The 19347-nt window shown below is 43.7% G+C and overlaps 1 protein-coding gene across 1 annotated transcript in view; it reads right to left on the reverse strand.

Annotated features, from left to right (window-relative positions):
- Positions 1-2535: 2535 nt before the first annotated feature.
- Positions 2536-19347, reverse strand: part of NRG1 (neuregulin 1) — a 1270305-nt gene continuing 1253493 nt past the window's right edge. The window contains exons 4-8 of the mRNA XM_075556714.1: positions 15313-15415; positions 13698-13824; positions 10362-10492; positions 9207-9413; positions 2536-6493 (exon numbers count right to left, since the gene is read on the reverse strand). Of these exons, the coding sequence (XP_075412829.1) occupies positions 5839-6493; positions 9207-9413; positions 10362-10492; positions 13698-13824; positions 15313-15415 (1223 nt within the window). The 3' untranslated portion in view covers positions 2536-5838. The remainder of the gene's footprint in view (positions 6494-9206; positions 9414-10361; positions 10493-13697; positions 13825-15312; positions 15416-19347) is intronic.

Consider the following 19347-nt stretch of genomic DNA (forward strand, 5'->3'; position numbering starts at 1 on the left):
TTCTCTGTTCCTTAGGGATTGGATTTAAACAGATGAGGTGGATCAGGATAGGTTTTCTTCAAATAAGAAAATTCTTTTCCTGTTTCCTGGTGGACGATTTGGGGAAGCTTGAATGACGTTCCAAACCAACAGCCTACTACAGAGATCTTGCAGGTCTTTTACCAGGATGTCAACAGGGACGGAAGGCATATACAAGGAGGAGACAACTCCCTTGCCCGACAACGGTAGGAATGTGGCGGCTTTCTGTAAAGACAGGATGGCTTAGTCTTTCATGAAGTGAAGGCATTTCTACTTCCAATCAAATTAATATGTTGGAAAAATGGTTTCTAAAAATTTCTTTTATTCCATAAGTTTTAAAGAATATACACCAGAAATACCGTGCAAAGTGGTTAGACTCATGAGCTCACCAACACATTCTCTTCTTTAGAGCACGCCAAATCTCAAGCTTTCAGAGCTGCCTCATTACACCGCCGATCCCTGGCATCAAGTCCTATTGTCTTTCATCATCAAGATAGAAAGCCACACAATCTCATGATCGAGAGGGCTTTATAGGGTTGACATTGGATTGGAAAGGCGAGATCCTTGGCACGTTTGCAGTGCTGGCACAGGTCTCACAACTCCACATTGTTGGACTCAACAGAGAATGTTCTAGATGATTGGCTATGCTGTGCTGTGTTGTGAACTTTCTCTCATCCACATCACCCTCTACTGCTTGCAGAGTTCTGTTTCAAATATAAAAAGTATTTTAGGTAAACTAATTTAACCTAAATTACTAAGATAGCTGCTTACAGTTTTCAGCTTTTGAGTTGGACAAAGCCTCAGCATCAACTTGAGGTACCAGGAGAGTGTTTCAGACTTTAAGTATTCTGTGCACTCCTTGATGTACTAAATGACTGAAGGACAGTGGATGGGGGAAGAATACGGTGAGTTCAGCTATATAATTGAGGTTTACTTTTCTCTTTGTGTTTCCGTGTGTGTGTGTGGGGGGGGGGGGGGAATCACAGTTAACCCAATGGTGAGGCTATTTGAATGCTTTTCAAAATCCTGTAATAGAAACAGTAAAAGCTGAGAAAAGCCAAAGGCCACAATTTAAATCTCTCGACATCTATACGGCTTTCAGAAATGCCACTCCTGGAGCTATGACTTCATCACTGTCACAGAGTCGATGCTGACTCATAGTGACCCTACAGGATAGGGAAGAACTGCCCCCTGTGAGTTTCTGAGATTGTATTCCTTAAGGGAGGAGAAACCTCCTCTTGCTCCTGAGGAGCCCCCTGGTGGTCTTGAACTGCTAACCTAGCGATTAGCATTCCAACTCTTAATCCACTATGCCTTCAGGGCTCCTCCGAGTGATTACTGGGTAATAGGAACTGTGTGCATACATGGAGTTGGACTGTGATGAGAAGCCTCATGGTACTATGAAGGGCCAAAGAAGGTCACTGTGTGCCCACGAAGAATTGCTGATCTCTGCTCCATATACTTCAGAAGCCCTTGGCCTAGCTGGGATAATGAGTACAATGCTTAAAGAGATATAAAACTTGTCAAGTGAAAGATCTACTTGGTAAAATATGGCTTTTGTTTAGCTTTATCTCAGTAATCCCTCATTTCTAGGAATAAGTCTTAGAATGTGGGAGATAATCATGCACAAAGGCCCCTCCCTGAGCAGTAAGGTGGACATTTCATTTGATTTATCTGATGGTAATGAGACAAGGGGAATTGAACCTGATTTCACCTCTCCTTCACTTAAGATTGTGAATTAATTAGTCCCGGGCCCAGTGGAAAATAAATCTACTGAAGCAATAGGGAAGCTTCATGTAGGTCAGAAGCTAACTGGCTGTCTTTTAGGCTCTGTGACCAGTGGACTATTAGAACCGCAATAGCAGCCCCGCCCCCAAATTTTCCTGATGGGGTAGGATTTCCACACTGACATTTCCATGAGTGTGAAGATGCTTTATGCTGCCACTTGGGCAAGTTTTAAAGAACCAGGATGTAGGCACTCGTGTCCGGCAATGTTCTCTCTGATGTTACTGAGGATGGGTGCAAAAGAGATGGGCTATTGCTTCATGATGGCCGCTTGAAGAAGGAACAAAGTGGTCAAAGAAATCAGCAGGCAGAAGATGACTCAAGAGTAGGCAGTGTGACAAAAGCAATGGACAGACAGCTGATCATGGAGTCCGTCAGACACGTCCCTCAATTAGCACGAGCATCAGATTAAGATGAAGGTGCTGGTCTAACAGACTGAAACATAGTCTGCTGAGCAACACAGCTAGGTCACCACAGGGTAGCATTTTATTGCAGTAGAACTTTCATGGAATGAACAAAACTTTAAATAAATCACAATTACTTATTGCTTAGTGTTTTGGATAATAAATTCTTTAGTTTTATCAGTACCTCGCGGCCTTCAAATGTGCATTCTTCAAACAATTTCAATTACATATACATTCTTTCTCTTCAACAATAAATTATTCTTAAGAAAAAGGAAAAGATACATATGTTTAAAGAAAAGAGAAAAAAAACATATATTTGGACATTTATCTTAAACTTATAGGAAAACAACTCTATGTTAGGTGCTTAAATATAAATAATAAAGGATACTATGTTATTTACAGTGCTACACAGGAAGTTGAGAGAGTCTGATCTGGCATTAAATCATATAGACAATAAATGATTTCACAAAGCATCCCAGTCATGTACAATATGTATTTACAAAAGCATAACAGAATATGTGATGTGTGGCCATTCCCTCTTGTCTGCAGTGTTTTGTGGGGTTTTCAGGATTGACATCTCTGTCGCTGGTGGAATAGAGCCAGGACTAAAACGGAAGACCAGCCTTTCCCTATTTTCCCCAATATGAACCTGTTGATCCTAGGCCCCAAAAAGGAGGGGTTACTGAGAAAGTTACCCAGGGTAAACTCTACTACTCTCAAGGCAGTCACGCTGCACCGAGCAGGAGATGACACGGGGCCCAGGTGGAACCATTTACATACATCCCAGGCAAAGTGCCCCTTTTCAGAAAGAAGGAGGCTGTCTAGGAGGTTTTCAAAAACAAAGTCCTGTCAGACAAGAGGAGAGAGGGGCACAAAACACGAATCTAGAGTGACTAAAGGAATTTTGCATATATTATGCTCCACTGCATACCCCTCCTTGGGATTATGGCCCAGGGAATGGAGGCATAGTCATTGCTCTATCATTTCCTGGCAATGAACATCCATCAGCAGCAGCCTCAAGATAGCTTTCCATGCGCCGGGAGTCTGGGTTCACATTCCTCCTCTGGATTGCCACTGCATTGCCTGAGTTTATAAACAGGGATGATTGATAGTGATGTGCCAATTAGAGAAACAGTAGAGATATTACTGTGAACACCAATCTGTGTAGCCTGGCTAGTGGCCCTGAGCAGTCAGCTGGCCTTACTGGTCAAGGGAAGCTCTTGTTCTACAGACAAAAACAAACCCTGTCCCAACTCATATGTCACCTCCACGAGTGGCCAGAATTGGGTTGAAATCAACTTTCCTCATCCTAAGTGTTGCTCTGTCTGCATGTGCAATGTGGAAACTCATAGCGATTTCCATCATGAGGAAAATGTTGCTCATTGCTTTCAATAGAAGAGTCTGCTTATTCCTGAAATTCCTCAGAATGGGCTGTCTGAATACCCTAGTATGAAAAGAATTGGAAATAGAAATTTAGAAATGTGTGCTGTAACTAATGGAAGGAAGATTAAAAATAACATTATTGGAATGGCCGAAGGATGAGGCCAGGTCTATAAAAGCCACGGTCTAGTAATTGAGAGAACTTTGCGAGGCTGATCGCTCTCGTCCTCTGCCATGAGCTTCCTCCAGTTGCACAGTCTGCCGGGAGAGCTGCAGTGCAGGGGAGCACACCAGGGTCCCATGGGGCACAGAGAAAGTGGCATGTGATCCACAAAGGAAACCCGGGGGGAGGGGGGTGGGTCCCAGGTCCTCAGACTAACTGCAAGGAACCGCAGGCCAGGCACGTCTGTGGGTCACAGAAACTTCTAGGAGCATAACAAGATAACTCATTCCCATCCTGATTTTGACTCATGAGACCTAGTTTTATGTCATGTCTGCCTTTTGATTGGACTTGGAGATTTGGTGAAGAAATTGGTTCTGTTCACCTGCAAACAAGCAGCAGGTACTGTCATTAAGTTCACGCCTAGCACTTTGGACCTCCTACTAACCTCTTCCCCATGGTGCCTCGTGGCTCATAGGAGGCTAAGTATATAGCTCCAGCCCTGAGTCCAAAGAGAGCAGGCAGGGCATAAAATGGACCACACAGTTTATTGTTTCAATCTCTCTTATTTTTCCACTGTTGACACTTATTGACATGTAGCACTCCCTTGGATTCACAATAGCAAGGAAACGTGGGGAAGTGGGACCAATTTAGCCTGCTTTGTGACAGTAAAGCAAAAGGATACAAGTAAGAATAGGACCATAGGCAAATGATGCCACAGGCACACACAGAGTTTGTGCCCAGGTGGAGGTCACTCTGCAAGTGGAGGTGCATCCTTTCTGACCCTCTGGACGTTTCCTGATGGACCACCACTTGTGGAAGGTTCTTACTAATCACAAACACACGCGCATCGGCCTTGCCTGACACAAATGTTCATGCATAGTGATGACCTAATCAAGTCGACCTTGACACACAAGAGCAAACTCCTCAGAGCGAGGGGGTGGCCCAACAAAAATGGCTTCCCATGTCAAGAAAAAAAAGTCACACAGTTGCTCTCCACCTGGGTCTCCTCTGTGTCTTTCCCTAGTCACCACTCTGTGCAGCAGGCACAGTTTGCTCTCGGGCTACTGCAGACAAATGGCGGGAGGTGCTGTTGGGTTGGACTGTCTGCGCCACCCTTCCTCCTGAGGGGAGAAGACACCACTAATCTCTCATCGAGACTGGTGAGAGATGCAGGGCAGAAATGAGTGCACCTTGACCAGCCATGGTGTGATCTTCGTCTGGATGAACTGCTGCTTCACAGCACCCTGCCCCCCGCCAAGACTAGATGAACTTGAGCCCTCTGCTCAGAGGCTGGATGAACTTGAGCCCTCTGCTCAGAGGCCGGATGCATCCGCTAGCAAACCAGAACCTGCTTTCTACACTCTCCTTCCAATGGTCGCCTTTTGTCCAGTTAAAAGAAATCAAAAGAAAGCAAATGGTAGCTCCTTTTTGTAGAGACAACCTGTCTTGGGATGAAGGACATAAATTGTTGTTTTGCTAACCGCCGTCTTCCTAATATTCACCAGGGCTTAAAGCAGGGTCCATTTGTAATGAAGAGTAGCATGCTGTTGGACCTACAACTATCTCAGAGCCCAGTGGAGCAAGCCTTTGGCTGACAGAGTAGGCACAACCCGTTTTACACACTGAAAGCAAAGTCAAGAGAGACGAGGCGGATCTGGCTGGATGCGCCCTCGCAAGGCGCCTGGGGTGGGCGCAACAACAAGCAAACAGTGACGACAGGTGCCAGGCTGGCCCATCATAGACCCAGTCAGCCTCAGAGTGCAATGCACAAGAAGTCAGCAAACTGCATAGGGGGGATTTGCTGCAATACTGTGGGAAAAGCAACCACGGGAACCGTACAGGACTCGCTCTCAACAGAACAGAACATAAAAGGCACCGCTGATATCGCTCTCATTTTGAAATACTGTAAAAAATTGCTACATATGGCACATAACACATTTTTTACATACATATATTTAATTTATAAAAGTTTCTTCCTGTTTTCTATTTGCAGAACCGCTAAAATAAAATAAATTGTTTAATTTAAGGTGGAATACTTTATTATATAAAATAAAGTTTTACAGGTGAATCTAGGTGTTTACTGATGTTTTATACAGCAACAGGGTCTTGGTTAGCAATTACACTGGACAGCCTGGCCTGAACTTCTTCCTGTGTCGAGAAGCGGTCCCCTGGGTTAGTCCTGTTCTCAGTCAGGCGGAAGGCCGGGGCTGCCTCCAGAGCCGCGGCCAGGGGGTTCTGTATGCCCAGGAAAGGTGTATCTTCACCGACCCGTTCATCTTCGGTCTCACTCTCGGAGTTCCTGCTCTCCGAGTTTGTGTGGCTCTCCATTTCCAACTTGTTTGGTGTGTGGCCATTGGGCTTGGTTCGTTTAGCCCGCCGGGTGTTGGCGAGTTTCTTAACAGGCTCCTGAGCTGGCTCATACTCCTGGGTCGTTTCATACTCTTCGTCCTCCACTATCCTCAGAGGGCTAGGGGGGAGGCTGTTACTCTCATGCGCAGGGTTGTGGTGGAAGGAGTTGAATGGCTGAGCGTGGTGGTCATGCTGCTTCTCCCGAAGTCGTGGCGGTGTCACCAGCAGGAGAGGTCTCTCTTCTTCCATGAAGGGGCTGACTGTCATGGAGGGCATGGAGACCGTCATGCTGGACACAGGTGGAGACATTTCCGAAGGGGGTGATTTGGGGGAGCTTGGCGTGTGGAAATCTACAGGTGACATACGAGCCGGGGTGGTCATTGCTGACACATACCTGTGTGAGCACAGAATACCCCACATAAGTGTGGTGGAATAAGAGGTACAGAGCAGGGAGGGTAAGGGGACAGAGTTCATGTTACTACCAAAGCAGAGAATAAAGACTCTCAATCCCTTGCATCTGTCTGAATGTTGATACTGGGAAATTCAGCACCCTTGGAATCTAGGCTTATGTCACCAAGAGTTTCCTCACAGGGGTGCATGCCAAGATCAGCTAACATGCCTCGCTCATCGAAGTTTCAGGACTTTGAACATCATTGCAACTTAAACTTAGAGCCGGTGAGCATCCTCGAAAGCTCTGAGTTGTTAAGGACCAATGCTCAGGGATTTGGAGAGGGAAGAAGTATTGCTTACATACTCTACCTTCCTAAAGGCCAAGGGGTCTTAGAGAATGAAGCCCCAGTGGGGACTGGAAGGAGCTCTAAGATGCTGACAGCTGGATCTACTGCATTTGGCTCTGCGGGCTGGGTTTCTCCTTAGCTCAGCTATAAGGTTATGTGTTATGAGAGGAAAAAAGCAGACTAGCTTAATTTTATTCCTGTTAACACTGCAATGCATTTGTGTGCTTTTAATTACTCTACTAAATGTAACTTTTGAAACTATCCACCCAGTGTTCAGGGCATTGAAAAGTAAGCCTGAAAGAACCTTATGTTGGTCTTGTCGCGCTGTGGGGGCCTATGTCCAATCTTACATTTCTCTTTCATCAGAATTTGGTTTATCTTTCGTGACTGCCCGAGGGCCGGAGGCGCCATGTTACCCTATGTCATGCTTTGTCTGAAAAAGCTCAGTGAAGCCCTCAGCACATTGAGGGCCCTGCTGTGGCAAAGTTAGGCTTTCCTCCCCAGAGTAGGGAGCTCTGACTTTTTGGCACTGAGGAGGATGTGGCTTTTTCAGAGTCACATTTCTCAGCTTTTGATAAAAATGTAACCAATGCCTAACACTGAATGACTCCCTTCTTCACGTTAGTGTTCACAAAGTCTAATTTGACACGACCTGTGATGACACAGGACACTCTCCTCTGAACCCCAGCTCACAGGAACAGGACACCTATTAATTTTCCTGCTTTTCAGCCATGATTCAGAGTGATAGAGATGTGAGATTTAGCTGTGTCTAAAATGGGAATGTGTCTAGGAGACAGAATTATTTGGGGCTTGAGCCTTTAGATTTTTTTCTTTGGGGGTACTTAAATTAAGCTTTCTGAGAAATCCAATCCAAATTTAACCAACATCTAGCAGTGATTCATTTTACTCTGCAAGGTCTCTGAGTGCCGGCATCTACTGCGGCCCTGCACAGCCTTTGGACTCCCCAAGGAAGCCCCGCCCGGCAGAGAAACGTCAGCGCCTGCAGGTCTGAGCACATCTAGTGAGAGAGGAAGAGTTTAGTCTTTCATACTTTATTTTCAGTCTTACAAAAAGATTCAGTTAGGAGAGTTAGACTTTCTTTGTACATAAAGATAGGATTGCATAAATCTGAGGCTAGTATTTTAAACCAGTTTGGGACCCTGTCTACTTTTCCATACGTGGATTGATTCTAGAGTAATCTCCAATTCCATGAAGCTTTGGAACAACATGTTTGGGAAAAGGCCCCTGAAAAAGTGATGAGCACTTTCATATGTAAGCCCGGAACTGATGGTCCTTTGTGTAAGCACTTCCCATTCGATGCATGAAGGAGTCTTTCATTCCTACCCATGGTCTTATCAAATAAATGAAGATTATTGGGCAATATGCAAACGTTTCCCAAGTGGACAAATAGACTGAGGTAGTAAGAAAGTAAAACAAATAAATAAATAACTTGACAATCACACGCACATACACTAACACATATGCACACACACACGCACATACACAGTATTTGAAAACAAACAGAAAATATTTTACTGATGAAGCTGGTAAAGCTGGTGAGGTTTAACTCTCCCCCGGATTAAGTGAAAGTGAATAACCAACAAAGAATCTATAACTCAATATTCCTACTGGGCGTATCTTTTAGTATACATTCCTTCATTCTTTATTTCATTTTTGCTGTCAGCTTCCACAATGCAACCCACTCTTCCCAGAGGAAAGCCCAAACATCCTGGAATAAAGGGGCGTAGCAAAGGCAACGTCTGCTTTGAAGATCACCTGGGAAGACTGCCGGATGCAGCGTACAATAGATTGATTTATTCACCCTTTCTTGGAACTTTACAGATGGGACACTAGGTGATGGAACAGAGCAGTGGTCCCCCTCAGGAGAGTCAGCAATACCATAGCCCTTGGTGTGAGATAACTGACGTTAGAAAGTAAGACAGAGTTAGCATATGCGATCATTAGGCCAGCCCGATCAGTGTATCGGAGTTTGGATAATTGGCAAATTAGAATTTGAGAAGGGTTCTTATAAATCATTGATTCCATCTCTCTCAGGTTACAACTGGGACCCAGAGTGGAGTATAAGCCTGCGATCAGAGCTGGGAACTCCAAGTTGGCTGCACCTTCCATATCAAATCACCGCAGCTCTTTAAGAGTCTTTTGCCTGCAGCCACTGGGACGATGCAAGAAGCTCAGAAGAAATCAGTTCAGTCAGACAAGAGATGACTCCATCAACTAGGAGCACTCCCGAACAGGCAGCTGCTGCCCCTGATTCTGATTAGAGAAGATTGCCTTAGGTGAGACCGCAGGTGCTCATGGGGGCTCTTTTACTGGGCTCTCCTCTGCAGTAGCCTTGCCCTTCCGTGTTACCTTTCACTATGAGGAGAGTCTCGGTAGGAGTCAGGGGTCTCCCTGGCATGCCTGAGGAAGCTGTGGTACTCTCGAGGGCCTCCCAGGCCATTGAGACGTCCTCTTGGTCCCCCCGATGGGCTGCTGTGCCGACTGTCTTCGACAGAGGACATCATGAGGGCAGAGCGGCTTTCCGAAACAATGCTTTCAGTGTGCCCGTTACTCCAGCTAGGGAGGAAATGTGAGAGGCAAAGAGGCATTTAAAAACTACAGGCAGAGAGGAAAATGAAAGCCCTATCAATGCTCACGACTACCTGGCTCGCTGGAGGGTAGACTGCTAAAAAGGTCCTTGCTATGATACAAACAAATGAGATTGAGACGGGCTTTGCCCATTTTTTGCTGTGAGTGGCCCACGCGTAGACGCCAACTCACGGTGACCCCACGTATGCCGAGTCAAACTGCTCAGTAGGGTTTTCAAGGTGTGACCTTTCAGGGTCACCCATTCCAAGACACTCCTGGGCGGGCTGAGACTTCCAACCTTTGGCTAGTACTCAAGTGCTTAATGATTCATGCACCCAAAGACTCTTGATGATAAAGCCACTCGTTCAATGAATACTGATCGAATGCCTCCGTGGACTGAGTAGGAGGCTGTCTTACAGATTTCGTTCTGCCAAGTGGCTTAAGTTAAGGAAGCACGTTGTCTTGAGGACGACTCTTGAAAGTGTCCCGATGTCCTTGGTGGCATGTCCTCAGGTGCAGATCATCAGGGCACGTGAGTTTTCACTATTCAACTACTTTCCGCCTGCATTCGCCAGATCACTACAATCATTGCGGGGAAGCGGTTTGTAAGCATTCCATAGACCCAGACACCTGCTCTTCCCAGGGCGGTGGAGCCACTCTGAAAGCAGCCAAGCCAGTCTTTAGCCTGAAGAGTAAGGTAGCTGTGAAATTTCTATGCCATGTTTGAAGTACAGAAAATCTGAAGATCAAATATAGACAGAGACTGAGTCGTAGAGTCAGCTGATGTCCACAGTCTGTTTTTGTCCAAAGATCATGCGTTTTTTACTACACTCTACTGCCTTGGAAGAGTCTTCGTAGGGAAGGCAAGCGGCAGTGTGCAGAAAGGAATTGTTAGAAAGCCAGGCCATCACATGTTGTTAGCTCCCCCTCTCTTACCTGTGGCTCGGAGTCTGGGTGACCGTGGTGGAATGGTGAGCCGTGGAGGTGTGGTGGCTGGTAGAGAAAGACGTTTCAGCTTCTCTCTCAACAATATGCTCACTGGAGAGAACGTTTTTAGACACGTACTGCTGGATAAACAAAGAGATGGAATTTGAAAATCCAAGTGAATCAAAATAGTAAAAATTTCACGCATTTTTAAAAAAGCTATTCTAGTACACGCTTCATAGCAAATTTCACTCCTCCAAACGGCCAGATGGGAGATCCTACACGGTCTACATTAGCATTTCAGTTAGATGAATGGAGTTAATGAATTACTCCCTGAATGTGCACCCAACATAGGTCATAGAATCACAAGCATATATTATAAAAAAAAGATATTCTCCCTATTTTGTTTCTAATGGATAACCTGAGTGGAATTTGCACAGATATCTTCCCAGAATTAATTTTTATTAATGCTGTAAATCAAGGAAGATTAACAGATATTTGAAACAAAAACATAGAGATTATTTTATTTCAAATGTCAAATCAGTAGAAGCAAAAGCAAACTTCTATTTTGTTTTTAAATCTACTTTTTTTAAAAAAAAGCTTCTCGGTGCCCATATTGCCCTACCAATGTGACTGAACATTTTAACTTGCTGTCAGTCTGCACACGGCACCGAGAGCTTTGAAGGATTCATGGTAATTACCAAGGTCACAACCCTCGACAGAGCACCTAAAACATACAGGATTTTACATTTGGTGCAATTAGATGCTCCTTGCAAATCAAAGCACAGTATGTATTACTGTTTCCTTCCCGTGAGAAAAGTCCACTTTGCAGCTGTATTTTAAAAGTTGGTAGTATTAATGCCAAATGTGGGCTACCCATTGGGCGGTTAATCAGAAATTAGAACCCACCAGTAGGTCTGTGAGGAAAAAAAAAATGAAGAGGATTTCTGCTCCCATAAAGATTTACAGCTTTGGAAACCCAGCCGGGCAGTTCTACTCGTCCAGAGGGTTGCCATGAGTCAGAATTGGCTCCCTGACTGTGTGATTTTGGAACCGGAAGAGGAATGGGAAGAAAGGGTAACATGTTTCCAGATGAAAGAGACCACTTTTAGTTTGATCGTCCTCTGAGCTCTCGATCAATTCACCAATACGCCGATTAAATTTATGCTTGAACATGCTCCCTTTTCCTGCAGTTTAAAGGCTTTTCCTCGTGAATTCTCCTACCATGTACTTCTAGCTTGCTTGAGAGAAAAGGTGCTGAGGTTATAATTAAAATGTGTCACCTCAACAGAAAAGTGGGTGAAGGGAGATATCGGTCAGTGTAAGACATGAAAAAATTTTATTTTAATTAATAAGGGTTCATGAAGGAGAGAGGGTGGGGAAAGATGGGCTGATACCAAGGGCTCAAGTAGAAAGAAAATGTTTTGAAAACGATGATGGCAACATATGGACAAATGTGCTGGACACACTTGAGGGATCGATGTATTGTGCTAAGAGCTTTATGAGCCCCCAATAAAATGATTTAAAAATAAAATCTGTCACCCAGAGTGACCTAGGCCTAGTTCATGTACAATTAATTTCTCTTTTACTTCTTAGAAGATAAATTCAGTGAACACAATGATATTTTAAAATAATATTTAATAATTATTGTATTTCAGTGTCATTTGACTAAGTGTCGTATGTAGATTATCTTCTTGAATGTGCAAAAGAACTTTTGGAAAACGTTTATTCTCAAACCTTTTTCATGATAAGAACCTAAAACACAGAGCTCCCCAAGCCCAAAAGTTACACAGCTTGAGCCGCAATGGGCATTCAAGGGACCATTCATCCGCCTATTTATCATAGCATCCACAGTGACAGACTGCAGTGGTTTGTCTAGTGCATGCATTTATCAACTACGCAGAACATTCTGATAAACATTGCTAAGGGCCATTGGGTGACTTTTGAAAGCGTCCTGCTGCCCTTGGTGGGCACGTCTTGAGGTACAGATTTATCGGCGCATCTGAACGTTTCAGCTGAAACTATTCAAGCAGTTCCTGCGTGCATTTGCCGTAGCAACGCACTCCTTTCAGGAAAGCAACTTGTAGGCATCATCTAGAGTCGAAGTAGGCTAACATGTTAGCACCCGACACCAGTAATCACTCAGGGTTCTTGCTAAAGGAATTGCTGGTGGTATACACTCAGCTCGGTGGTTAGGTCTACGGTATGGGGATGTCTATGTTTTCCTATAAAAAGTCAAACATTAAGAGTAAGATTTAAAGACGAAAAGAAACGTAATGGAATAGAAAGAGCAATACACCAACAACCAAGAGATCTAAGTCTGGCCCCTTCTTATACTACTACTTAGATGTGTGATTTCTGGCCTTTATCCAACAAAAGCAAGGCTTAGATAATGAAATCTATGTATAGCCTAGCATCTAAGACCCCATGCTTTCATCAGAGGTAAAGGCTAAGTGTGTAGTGAGGTACAAGCAAAATATTTGCGTGGTTAAGAATATATTTCATCTTGAGGGTTTTGTCTCATTTAGGAAAAGTCAAAGAAAAAGACCGCATTGCTTTTTTCGAAGTTTGCTACTAGAAAACATGTTTGATAAGTCACCTGACCTGATATTTGGTCCCTATTTTGTCCTTTGTAAATGAGCATCAGTAAATCAGTAAACAAACAAAAAACCTCACTGTCACTGAGTCAATTACGACAGAGACCCACTAAGACCCAGCAGAACTGTCCTCCTGGGTTTCCAAGAGTGGGACTCTTCACCAGAGTAGAAAGCCTTGTCTTTATCCTGCTATTTCAATTGGCTAACCTGTGGCTAGCAGCCCAACATGTAACCACTGGCCACCAGCAGATGCACTATAAATTGCCCCAATAAAAACAACTCAAAATTCCTTTGTGCAGTTATCGCTACTAACCAGCTATAGAGTAGGGAAGTCTTCAATCCTAAATTACATGTATATATATAATTTACATTTGTGTCTGTGTACAATTAATATGCATACAGTTGGGTGTGCATATATAGTTTGATTGTGATTTTTGTATGATTAATTGTATCATTTTTCTTTACTTCCACTGCCCTGCTCCCAGTTGAGTCCTCCCTGCAGAACAACATTATTATTAGTCCAACCCGTTAATGAGCCCTTCATAAGAGGAAATGTGCTGGTTTTACAGTAACCAAATCCACTTTTTCAAATGTCCCCATTATTATTTTCCTGGAGGAACTTCAGATTCCTGGAAGCTACGGTGATTCATGGTGGCAGCTATCAGCCTAAGAGCTCGAGAAAAGGAACGCAAAGGCAGCTGAGCCCAGAGAGGAGAGACGCTGGGTTTTCCCACAGCCACAGCCCACGTACATTCACCAGCTGCACGCTCTCCGGAGGTAGGTTAGGATGGTGAGGCCCATTTGCCATGTTCACCATGTTGTTTCGCTCGGATCGAAGACTCTGCCGCAGCCGGTCATGAAGCTTTTTCCGTTGTTTCCTGGACATAAAAGAGAAAACATTTACATTACTATTAAATAGGTATCTCAGTCCTGTTAAATCTTTCTCCTACTGACCTACAAATAACTCACGGAAGTGGACAGGTGGTGAGGAAGAGGGGGAGGTGGCTTATCCTTGCAAATAGAATTAAGAAGTAGTATGGAATTCTTACTGAGATTCAGCTGTACCCTTGAACGCTACGACAAAATGAAAGAAGACCATGGAAGTCAAGTGGGTATTTGGCTAAAATCCTAATTTCCCTAATAAATCCAGCTTTGCTTAAGTTTTACAGATGGTCATTGGTCTTGGGGAAATTGTGCTGTAGACTTGATAAGACTGATTTAATCTATAAGAATATGTAGTTTTGAATTTCTACATTGTACATAGCGTGCAAAAGCATCTTCCGCATGCATATGCATGAGAATATGTATTTATTTTGCCAGTAGGTTTCAGCACAATTATAACATGATCTTACTCTAGTAATTTTTTGTATCACTAGGTTATGAATATTTAAATATTAAGATTGAGTCTCCTAAAACTCCTAAGATTGTAGTTATGAAGGCTTAGCTATAACATTTACATAACTCCAGAGACAAATTAAACCATGGATTTTAAGGAAACAAAAATCTATATCCTTGATTTTTGGTATAAAATTATATTGCTTTTGTTCTTTAATGTAATACTTAATTATATCATAAAAATACTCTTATGGCTACACTGAAGTGACTGATGAAATTATTGTGGACATAAAGATGCATTGGTAAGAAAAGTGTATGTTATGACACAAAGCAATACATGATTAAAAGGTGCTGAACGTGATTGAAACTTGGAGTAGAAGGTACTCCTAGGAGGAAAGAGAAGGAAATTCCCGTCACACTTAAATGCAGTTACTAGTAGGGACCGGCCAGACATAGTGCGGACAGATGTCTGAATGTCTTCTCTTTCATTCTTTCAAAGTCTATTTTATTTCATTTTCTTCCCATAAGATGCCTTTCTCACATCTCCCATTTTGAGACTGTTTTCACTGGTGACCTCATTAGATTTGAAAACTTGAAAAATATCATATTAACTTTCAGAAAATTGGGTCTCAGTTTATCTCCTAATTTTCAGCGCAAGTCAGACGGTCCTCAGCAGCCACCTGAGAAACTCACGTGGGGTGTGTCCCTCACCAATTCGCGTGTGGCTTGTGCTCTCCTGAACTTTGCATCTGTGTGCTTCCACCTGGGCCTGTCTTCCAGACTCTCATTCAGGGGAAATGGTCAAACATCAGAAATCTTCCGAACACCCAGATAAAAGGGTAAGGTTTTCTAAAGTATGTGACGAGGTTACAACGTGGAGGCGTATGGATGGGCGAAAGACAGTTCCCCCACCCGGCTTGCCTGTTTGTTTTTCACTGGCTACGTTGAGCAGCCTGGTGTCTACAAAGCCTTTTCAGATGGGCCCTCCCTGCCCCGCGAGCGAGCGTAATGAGTGCAGGAAAAGGGTTTACTTGGTTTTGCAGTAAGCCACCACACACATGATGCCAACCACCAGCAGGGCGATGCAGATGCCGGTGATGGTCAGCACTCTCTTCTGGTAGAGCTCTTCGGCTTCTGCAAAGGGACGAGAGCAGATGTCACCAGGGGCCCGTGCACGTGGCAGGACTTAACATCGAATACACTATACTTGAGCACCGACAGCCCAAATAGCTGGGGCTACTTACAATTTAAAATATCAAGTGATAAAAATTACTTTAATCAATAGCTATTGATTAGATGCTAGGATATTACACCAACAAATCACAAACACTAGTTATAAAATAGACATTAGGATTTGCAGATTGTCTTAAAAAAACAAAACTCCTGCAAAGACAACAGGAATTTCCACCAACAAAAGCATTGGGATTGGCACCCCTGCATTCCAACCTTTGGATTCTCCAGATCTTTTGTAGCGTTGGTTTATATTCCAGTGGTCTTTACAAAGAATTTATTTTGAAAACATAAACTAAAAAAATGTAAACATGGGCTAGGCTTGTAATTAGCAATTAAATCAAGGCAGAATCCCTAAGATTTAATCATAAATGAGAACATAAGCAGCAACATTATCTTGGATAACAAGGCCTTGTATCAGAGAAAGATCATTATGATGTGCAATAAAGTCTTGGGCCAAAATGAGGACTTGTCCTTTGGAGAACAATTCTTATTACTCCACCCCTGTCCTTAGAGAACTGCTATTTCTCTTTCAAAATAAATACCAACCGGCACAAATGATGTGCGACTTGGTATACAGCACATATTTCTGAATTTGCCAGCATGGCAAATCAGCTATTAATAAGTTATCCTATGGAAGGGGGATGCTTAGAGCTTTGAACTGAGGACATTAATGTACCCCAAATGTAATCAGAGTCTCAATTCATGAACTTTTTCAATTTGCAACTCCGTTTCTTTGGGGGATAATTTGATTACACCAAGGTAGGTCAGGTTCTTAACAAGATTGCTGGATTTAATGGTGACTTGTTCCCCAAGGACTTGAGTTTCCAATAGGCCTAATTATGCTTCTTGGAAGATGCTCACAAGTTCACTCAGAGGAGAACTCTACCAGTACACAACAGGCAGTGAAAACGACTTCCTTGCCATTCTGATGAATAGGCTCATCAGGAACATGGAGAATGTTGTCCAAATACCACTGTCCTATCTGGACATCGAGATGGGACCATCAAGGAATAGTTACCATTTACGTTTCCAGACTCAGGAACGTCCCCTCTTTCTCCAAATATAGGGGGCAACTCAAAGGAACTTTTCTTGAAATGAAAAAGTGAGTTTTAATTTCTCTGATACAATGAACCTTATCACAAAGCAAAACATTTCCTACACGCCGAGCCCATGATCATCAAATCCTAGTTAACAGGTCAGGAACATTTTCCAATCAAAGTAAGAGAGCACTGATTATGGTAACAGGAGGAGGAGGAGGAGGAAAATAGAAGTCAGTAGGTGGAAGACCCAAATGTCCCAGAGATTATACAAAAGAAAAGGAAAAAAAACAACAAAGAGAGTTGGAAGTGAAAAGAAAAATAAATGGCAAAGACAGACAGAGCAAGTGAGGAAGTACAGGGTAAACAAGGTTAAAAGTTAAGGAGCCACCTGAAGTCCCTGGCACAGCATGCCTGATATTTAGGGAAAAAAAACAAAAGAAAACCAGGAGGAGGAAATGCTCAGGTGGGTGGGAAGAGGTGGGCATGGAGTTAGAAGGGTGAGCTCATACAGCATAACGCCTACCCTAGGCTAGCAGGTGTGTGGAAGCCAGTTAGAAAGCAAAGCAGCTGGTGGATTACGGTGAAGCAACGCACCAGGAAACACAGAGTTGTGGCCACATATTTACCATGCTGCAAAAGTCAAATGCTGACAGGACATCTGAGTGCTTACAGGTGAATTGTTTGTGTCTGCTCCGCCCCCCACCCGCCCCACCACCTCCATAGCCCCAGGACAGGACATTAATTTTTATGAGGTGCTAATCTCTGAGCTGATGCCATGGTAGCTCCTTGCTTGACCTTGGCATCGGGATCAAGTGTGTGTCTAAGCTCCTTCTCGATGGTCAAAGGACTGCAGAGGAGGGCTCCCTTGGCTCTAATGAGCTGGTTAATACAAGGCTACCTGGAGTGGAAGTACCATTGGCAAGAAAATGAAGGCTCTGCTTTGCGGCTGCATCTCCCACTTCCTATAATTTTTTGTTTCCTTCTCAAAACTATAAGGCATGGTAGCACTTTTTTTCTGACCCCTTGACATTCTATCTCTAGAAATAGCTGGGTAATGGCTTCTACATACTATAAAAAGTGGGACTTAAAGGGGGAAAAACAGGACCCCACCCACTCTGATGACTTCTTTGGACAATGTCTTGGGGGGCGGGGGGTGGATCACAAAGAATAGACGAGTTGGGTTGGTGACCATACCGGTTCATGGGCCATGCTTTCAATCAATCTTAGATAGCAACACCTGGGTTTCAGTATGATCAGTCATGGGGTGGACTTCGTGGAAACAAAGAAGGCCAATGGGCAATACAGGGCACTGCGATGCACCAGTTAAAGGCAAAGCCCATAGAATACAGAAGTGAGGTTAGGCATTTATTCACATCAGCATTTCCCGAATGCACTACATCTTTCACTTACATTCTTCTAGGATTTTATGCACACCATATTAACACTGTAATGTTATATGGTTAGAGCAAAATACCTGAATAACCATATAAATGATGGATTATTTTAACCCATGATATTCCCTTATTTTTTCTCGGACTGTGACAGGATCAATAGGTTAAGAATCTGTCCAGTTAGCAAGTCAGCCTTTATGAGTAGAAATGCTTCTGAAATCTTAGTTTGCTTGGAGATATACTGTAGAGTCAGATCAAACACGTATTTCAGACAAGGCCATGCCACCAGACAGGGCCCTTGGGCTTTCCCGCTTTCAGTGACCTTTAAGGTCTGGCTTTCCTTAAGGGGGCAGTGTAGGGGCTTAAGGCAAGAGAAAGCAAGAGAAAGGCACTGTTATGGATCACGAAAGGCCAATCAGCCTTTACAAAAGTGGGAACGTTTTCATCCTGAGCGCATTGACCTTAAGATACAGTGTTCACTGTGGTACTGGCGGTGCCTCCCGTTACAGTTTGCCCTTTGGGGAGGTAGTCTACGATGGGCAAATGTGCACTCACAAAACATTGGAGACATTCTCCACCAATTAAGAGGCTCCTCCCGGAATTCTTTTCTTTTTTGTTTTGTGGAAGGGATGAGAGATTGAGTTCTGATCCCTGTACCTGATAGAGCTTGCCTCTTTGGCCACCAACTTTAGGAAGGGCATTAAGCCCAGACTGTGATGGTGTCCTCAAAAGGAAGCAGTAGCTGTCAGGGGCCTGTGTGCGCCCACAAGAGGTCAGGGGCATGAGGTGGATGGTGAGGTGTCCTGGGAGTCAGGACCGTCTTTTGTTGACCTACCAGTCTGCTGCGGACCTGCGCACCCTGTTCAGAGAGATTGGGTGGCTCTGTAGCGTAGGTCAGCGTTGGGAGCACCAGCGCCTTGCTCTCCACAGACTCTAGCCCTTTCTCTCCATCAGTTAGGATGAAGACCTTCAACTTTCTTAGGGTCATACGACACCTTCTGTTCAGATTTACTGTATGAACATTTCAATTGGATTACTTGACAAGATCATAACAAATTTAATTCCATGAACAGTAGAATTTCCACCTGAAAGAGCACAAGGGGAGCTCTTTCTGTTTCCTGTTTCCTCGTTCATAAGATAATGATGCTGACTACAGCAGTGCTTGAACACCCCCAGAAAATCGGGATAATTCCATTTTTTTGCCATTTCATATTATGGAAGGGAAGGTCTTTCTCTTCTACTATATTATGATATAGTTGGGTTTTTGCTTTGCAACTCCTATCAGCCTAAGAGGTGGTATACTTAGATTGGTACATTTAAAAGGTTATTTTGTTCTAAAGTGCCCCCTTTGGTTCCATCTGCACTACTCCGATTTATCCCAGATTTCATATAACACAGGGCT

The sequence above is a fragment of the Tenrec ecaudatus genome, chromosome 8, assembly GCF_050624435.1.
Source record: "Tenrec ecaudatus isolate mTenEca1 chromosome 8, mTenEca1.hap1, whole genome shotgun sequence".
Taxonomy (NCBI): domain Eukaryota; kingdom Metazoa; phylum Chordata; class Mammalia; order Afrosoricida; family Tenrecidae; genus Tenrec; species Tenrec ecaudatus.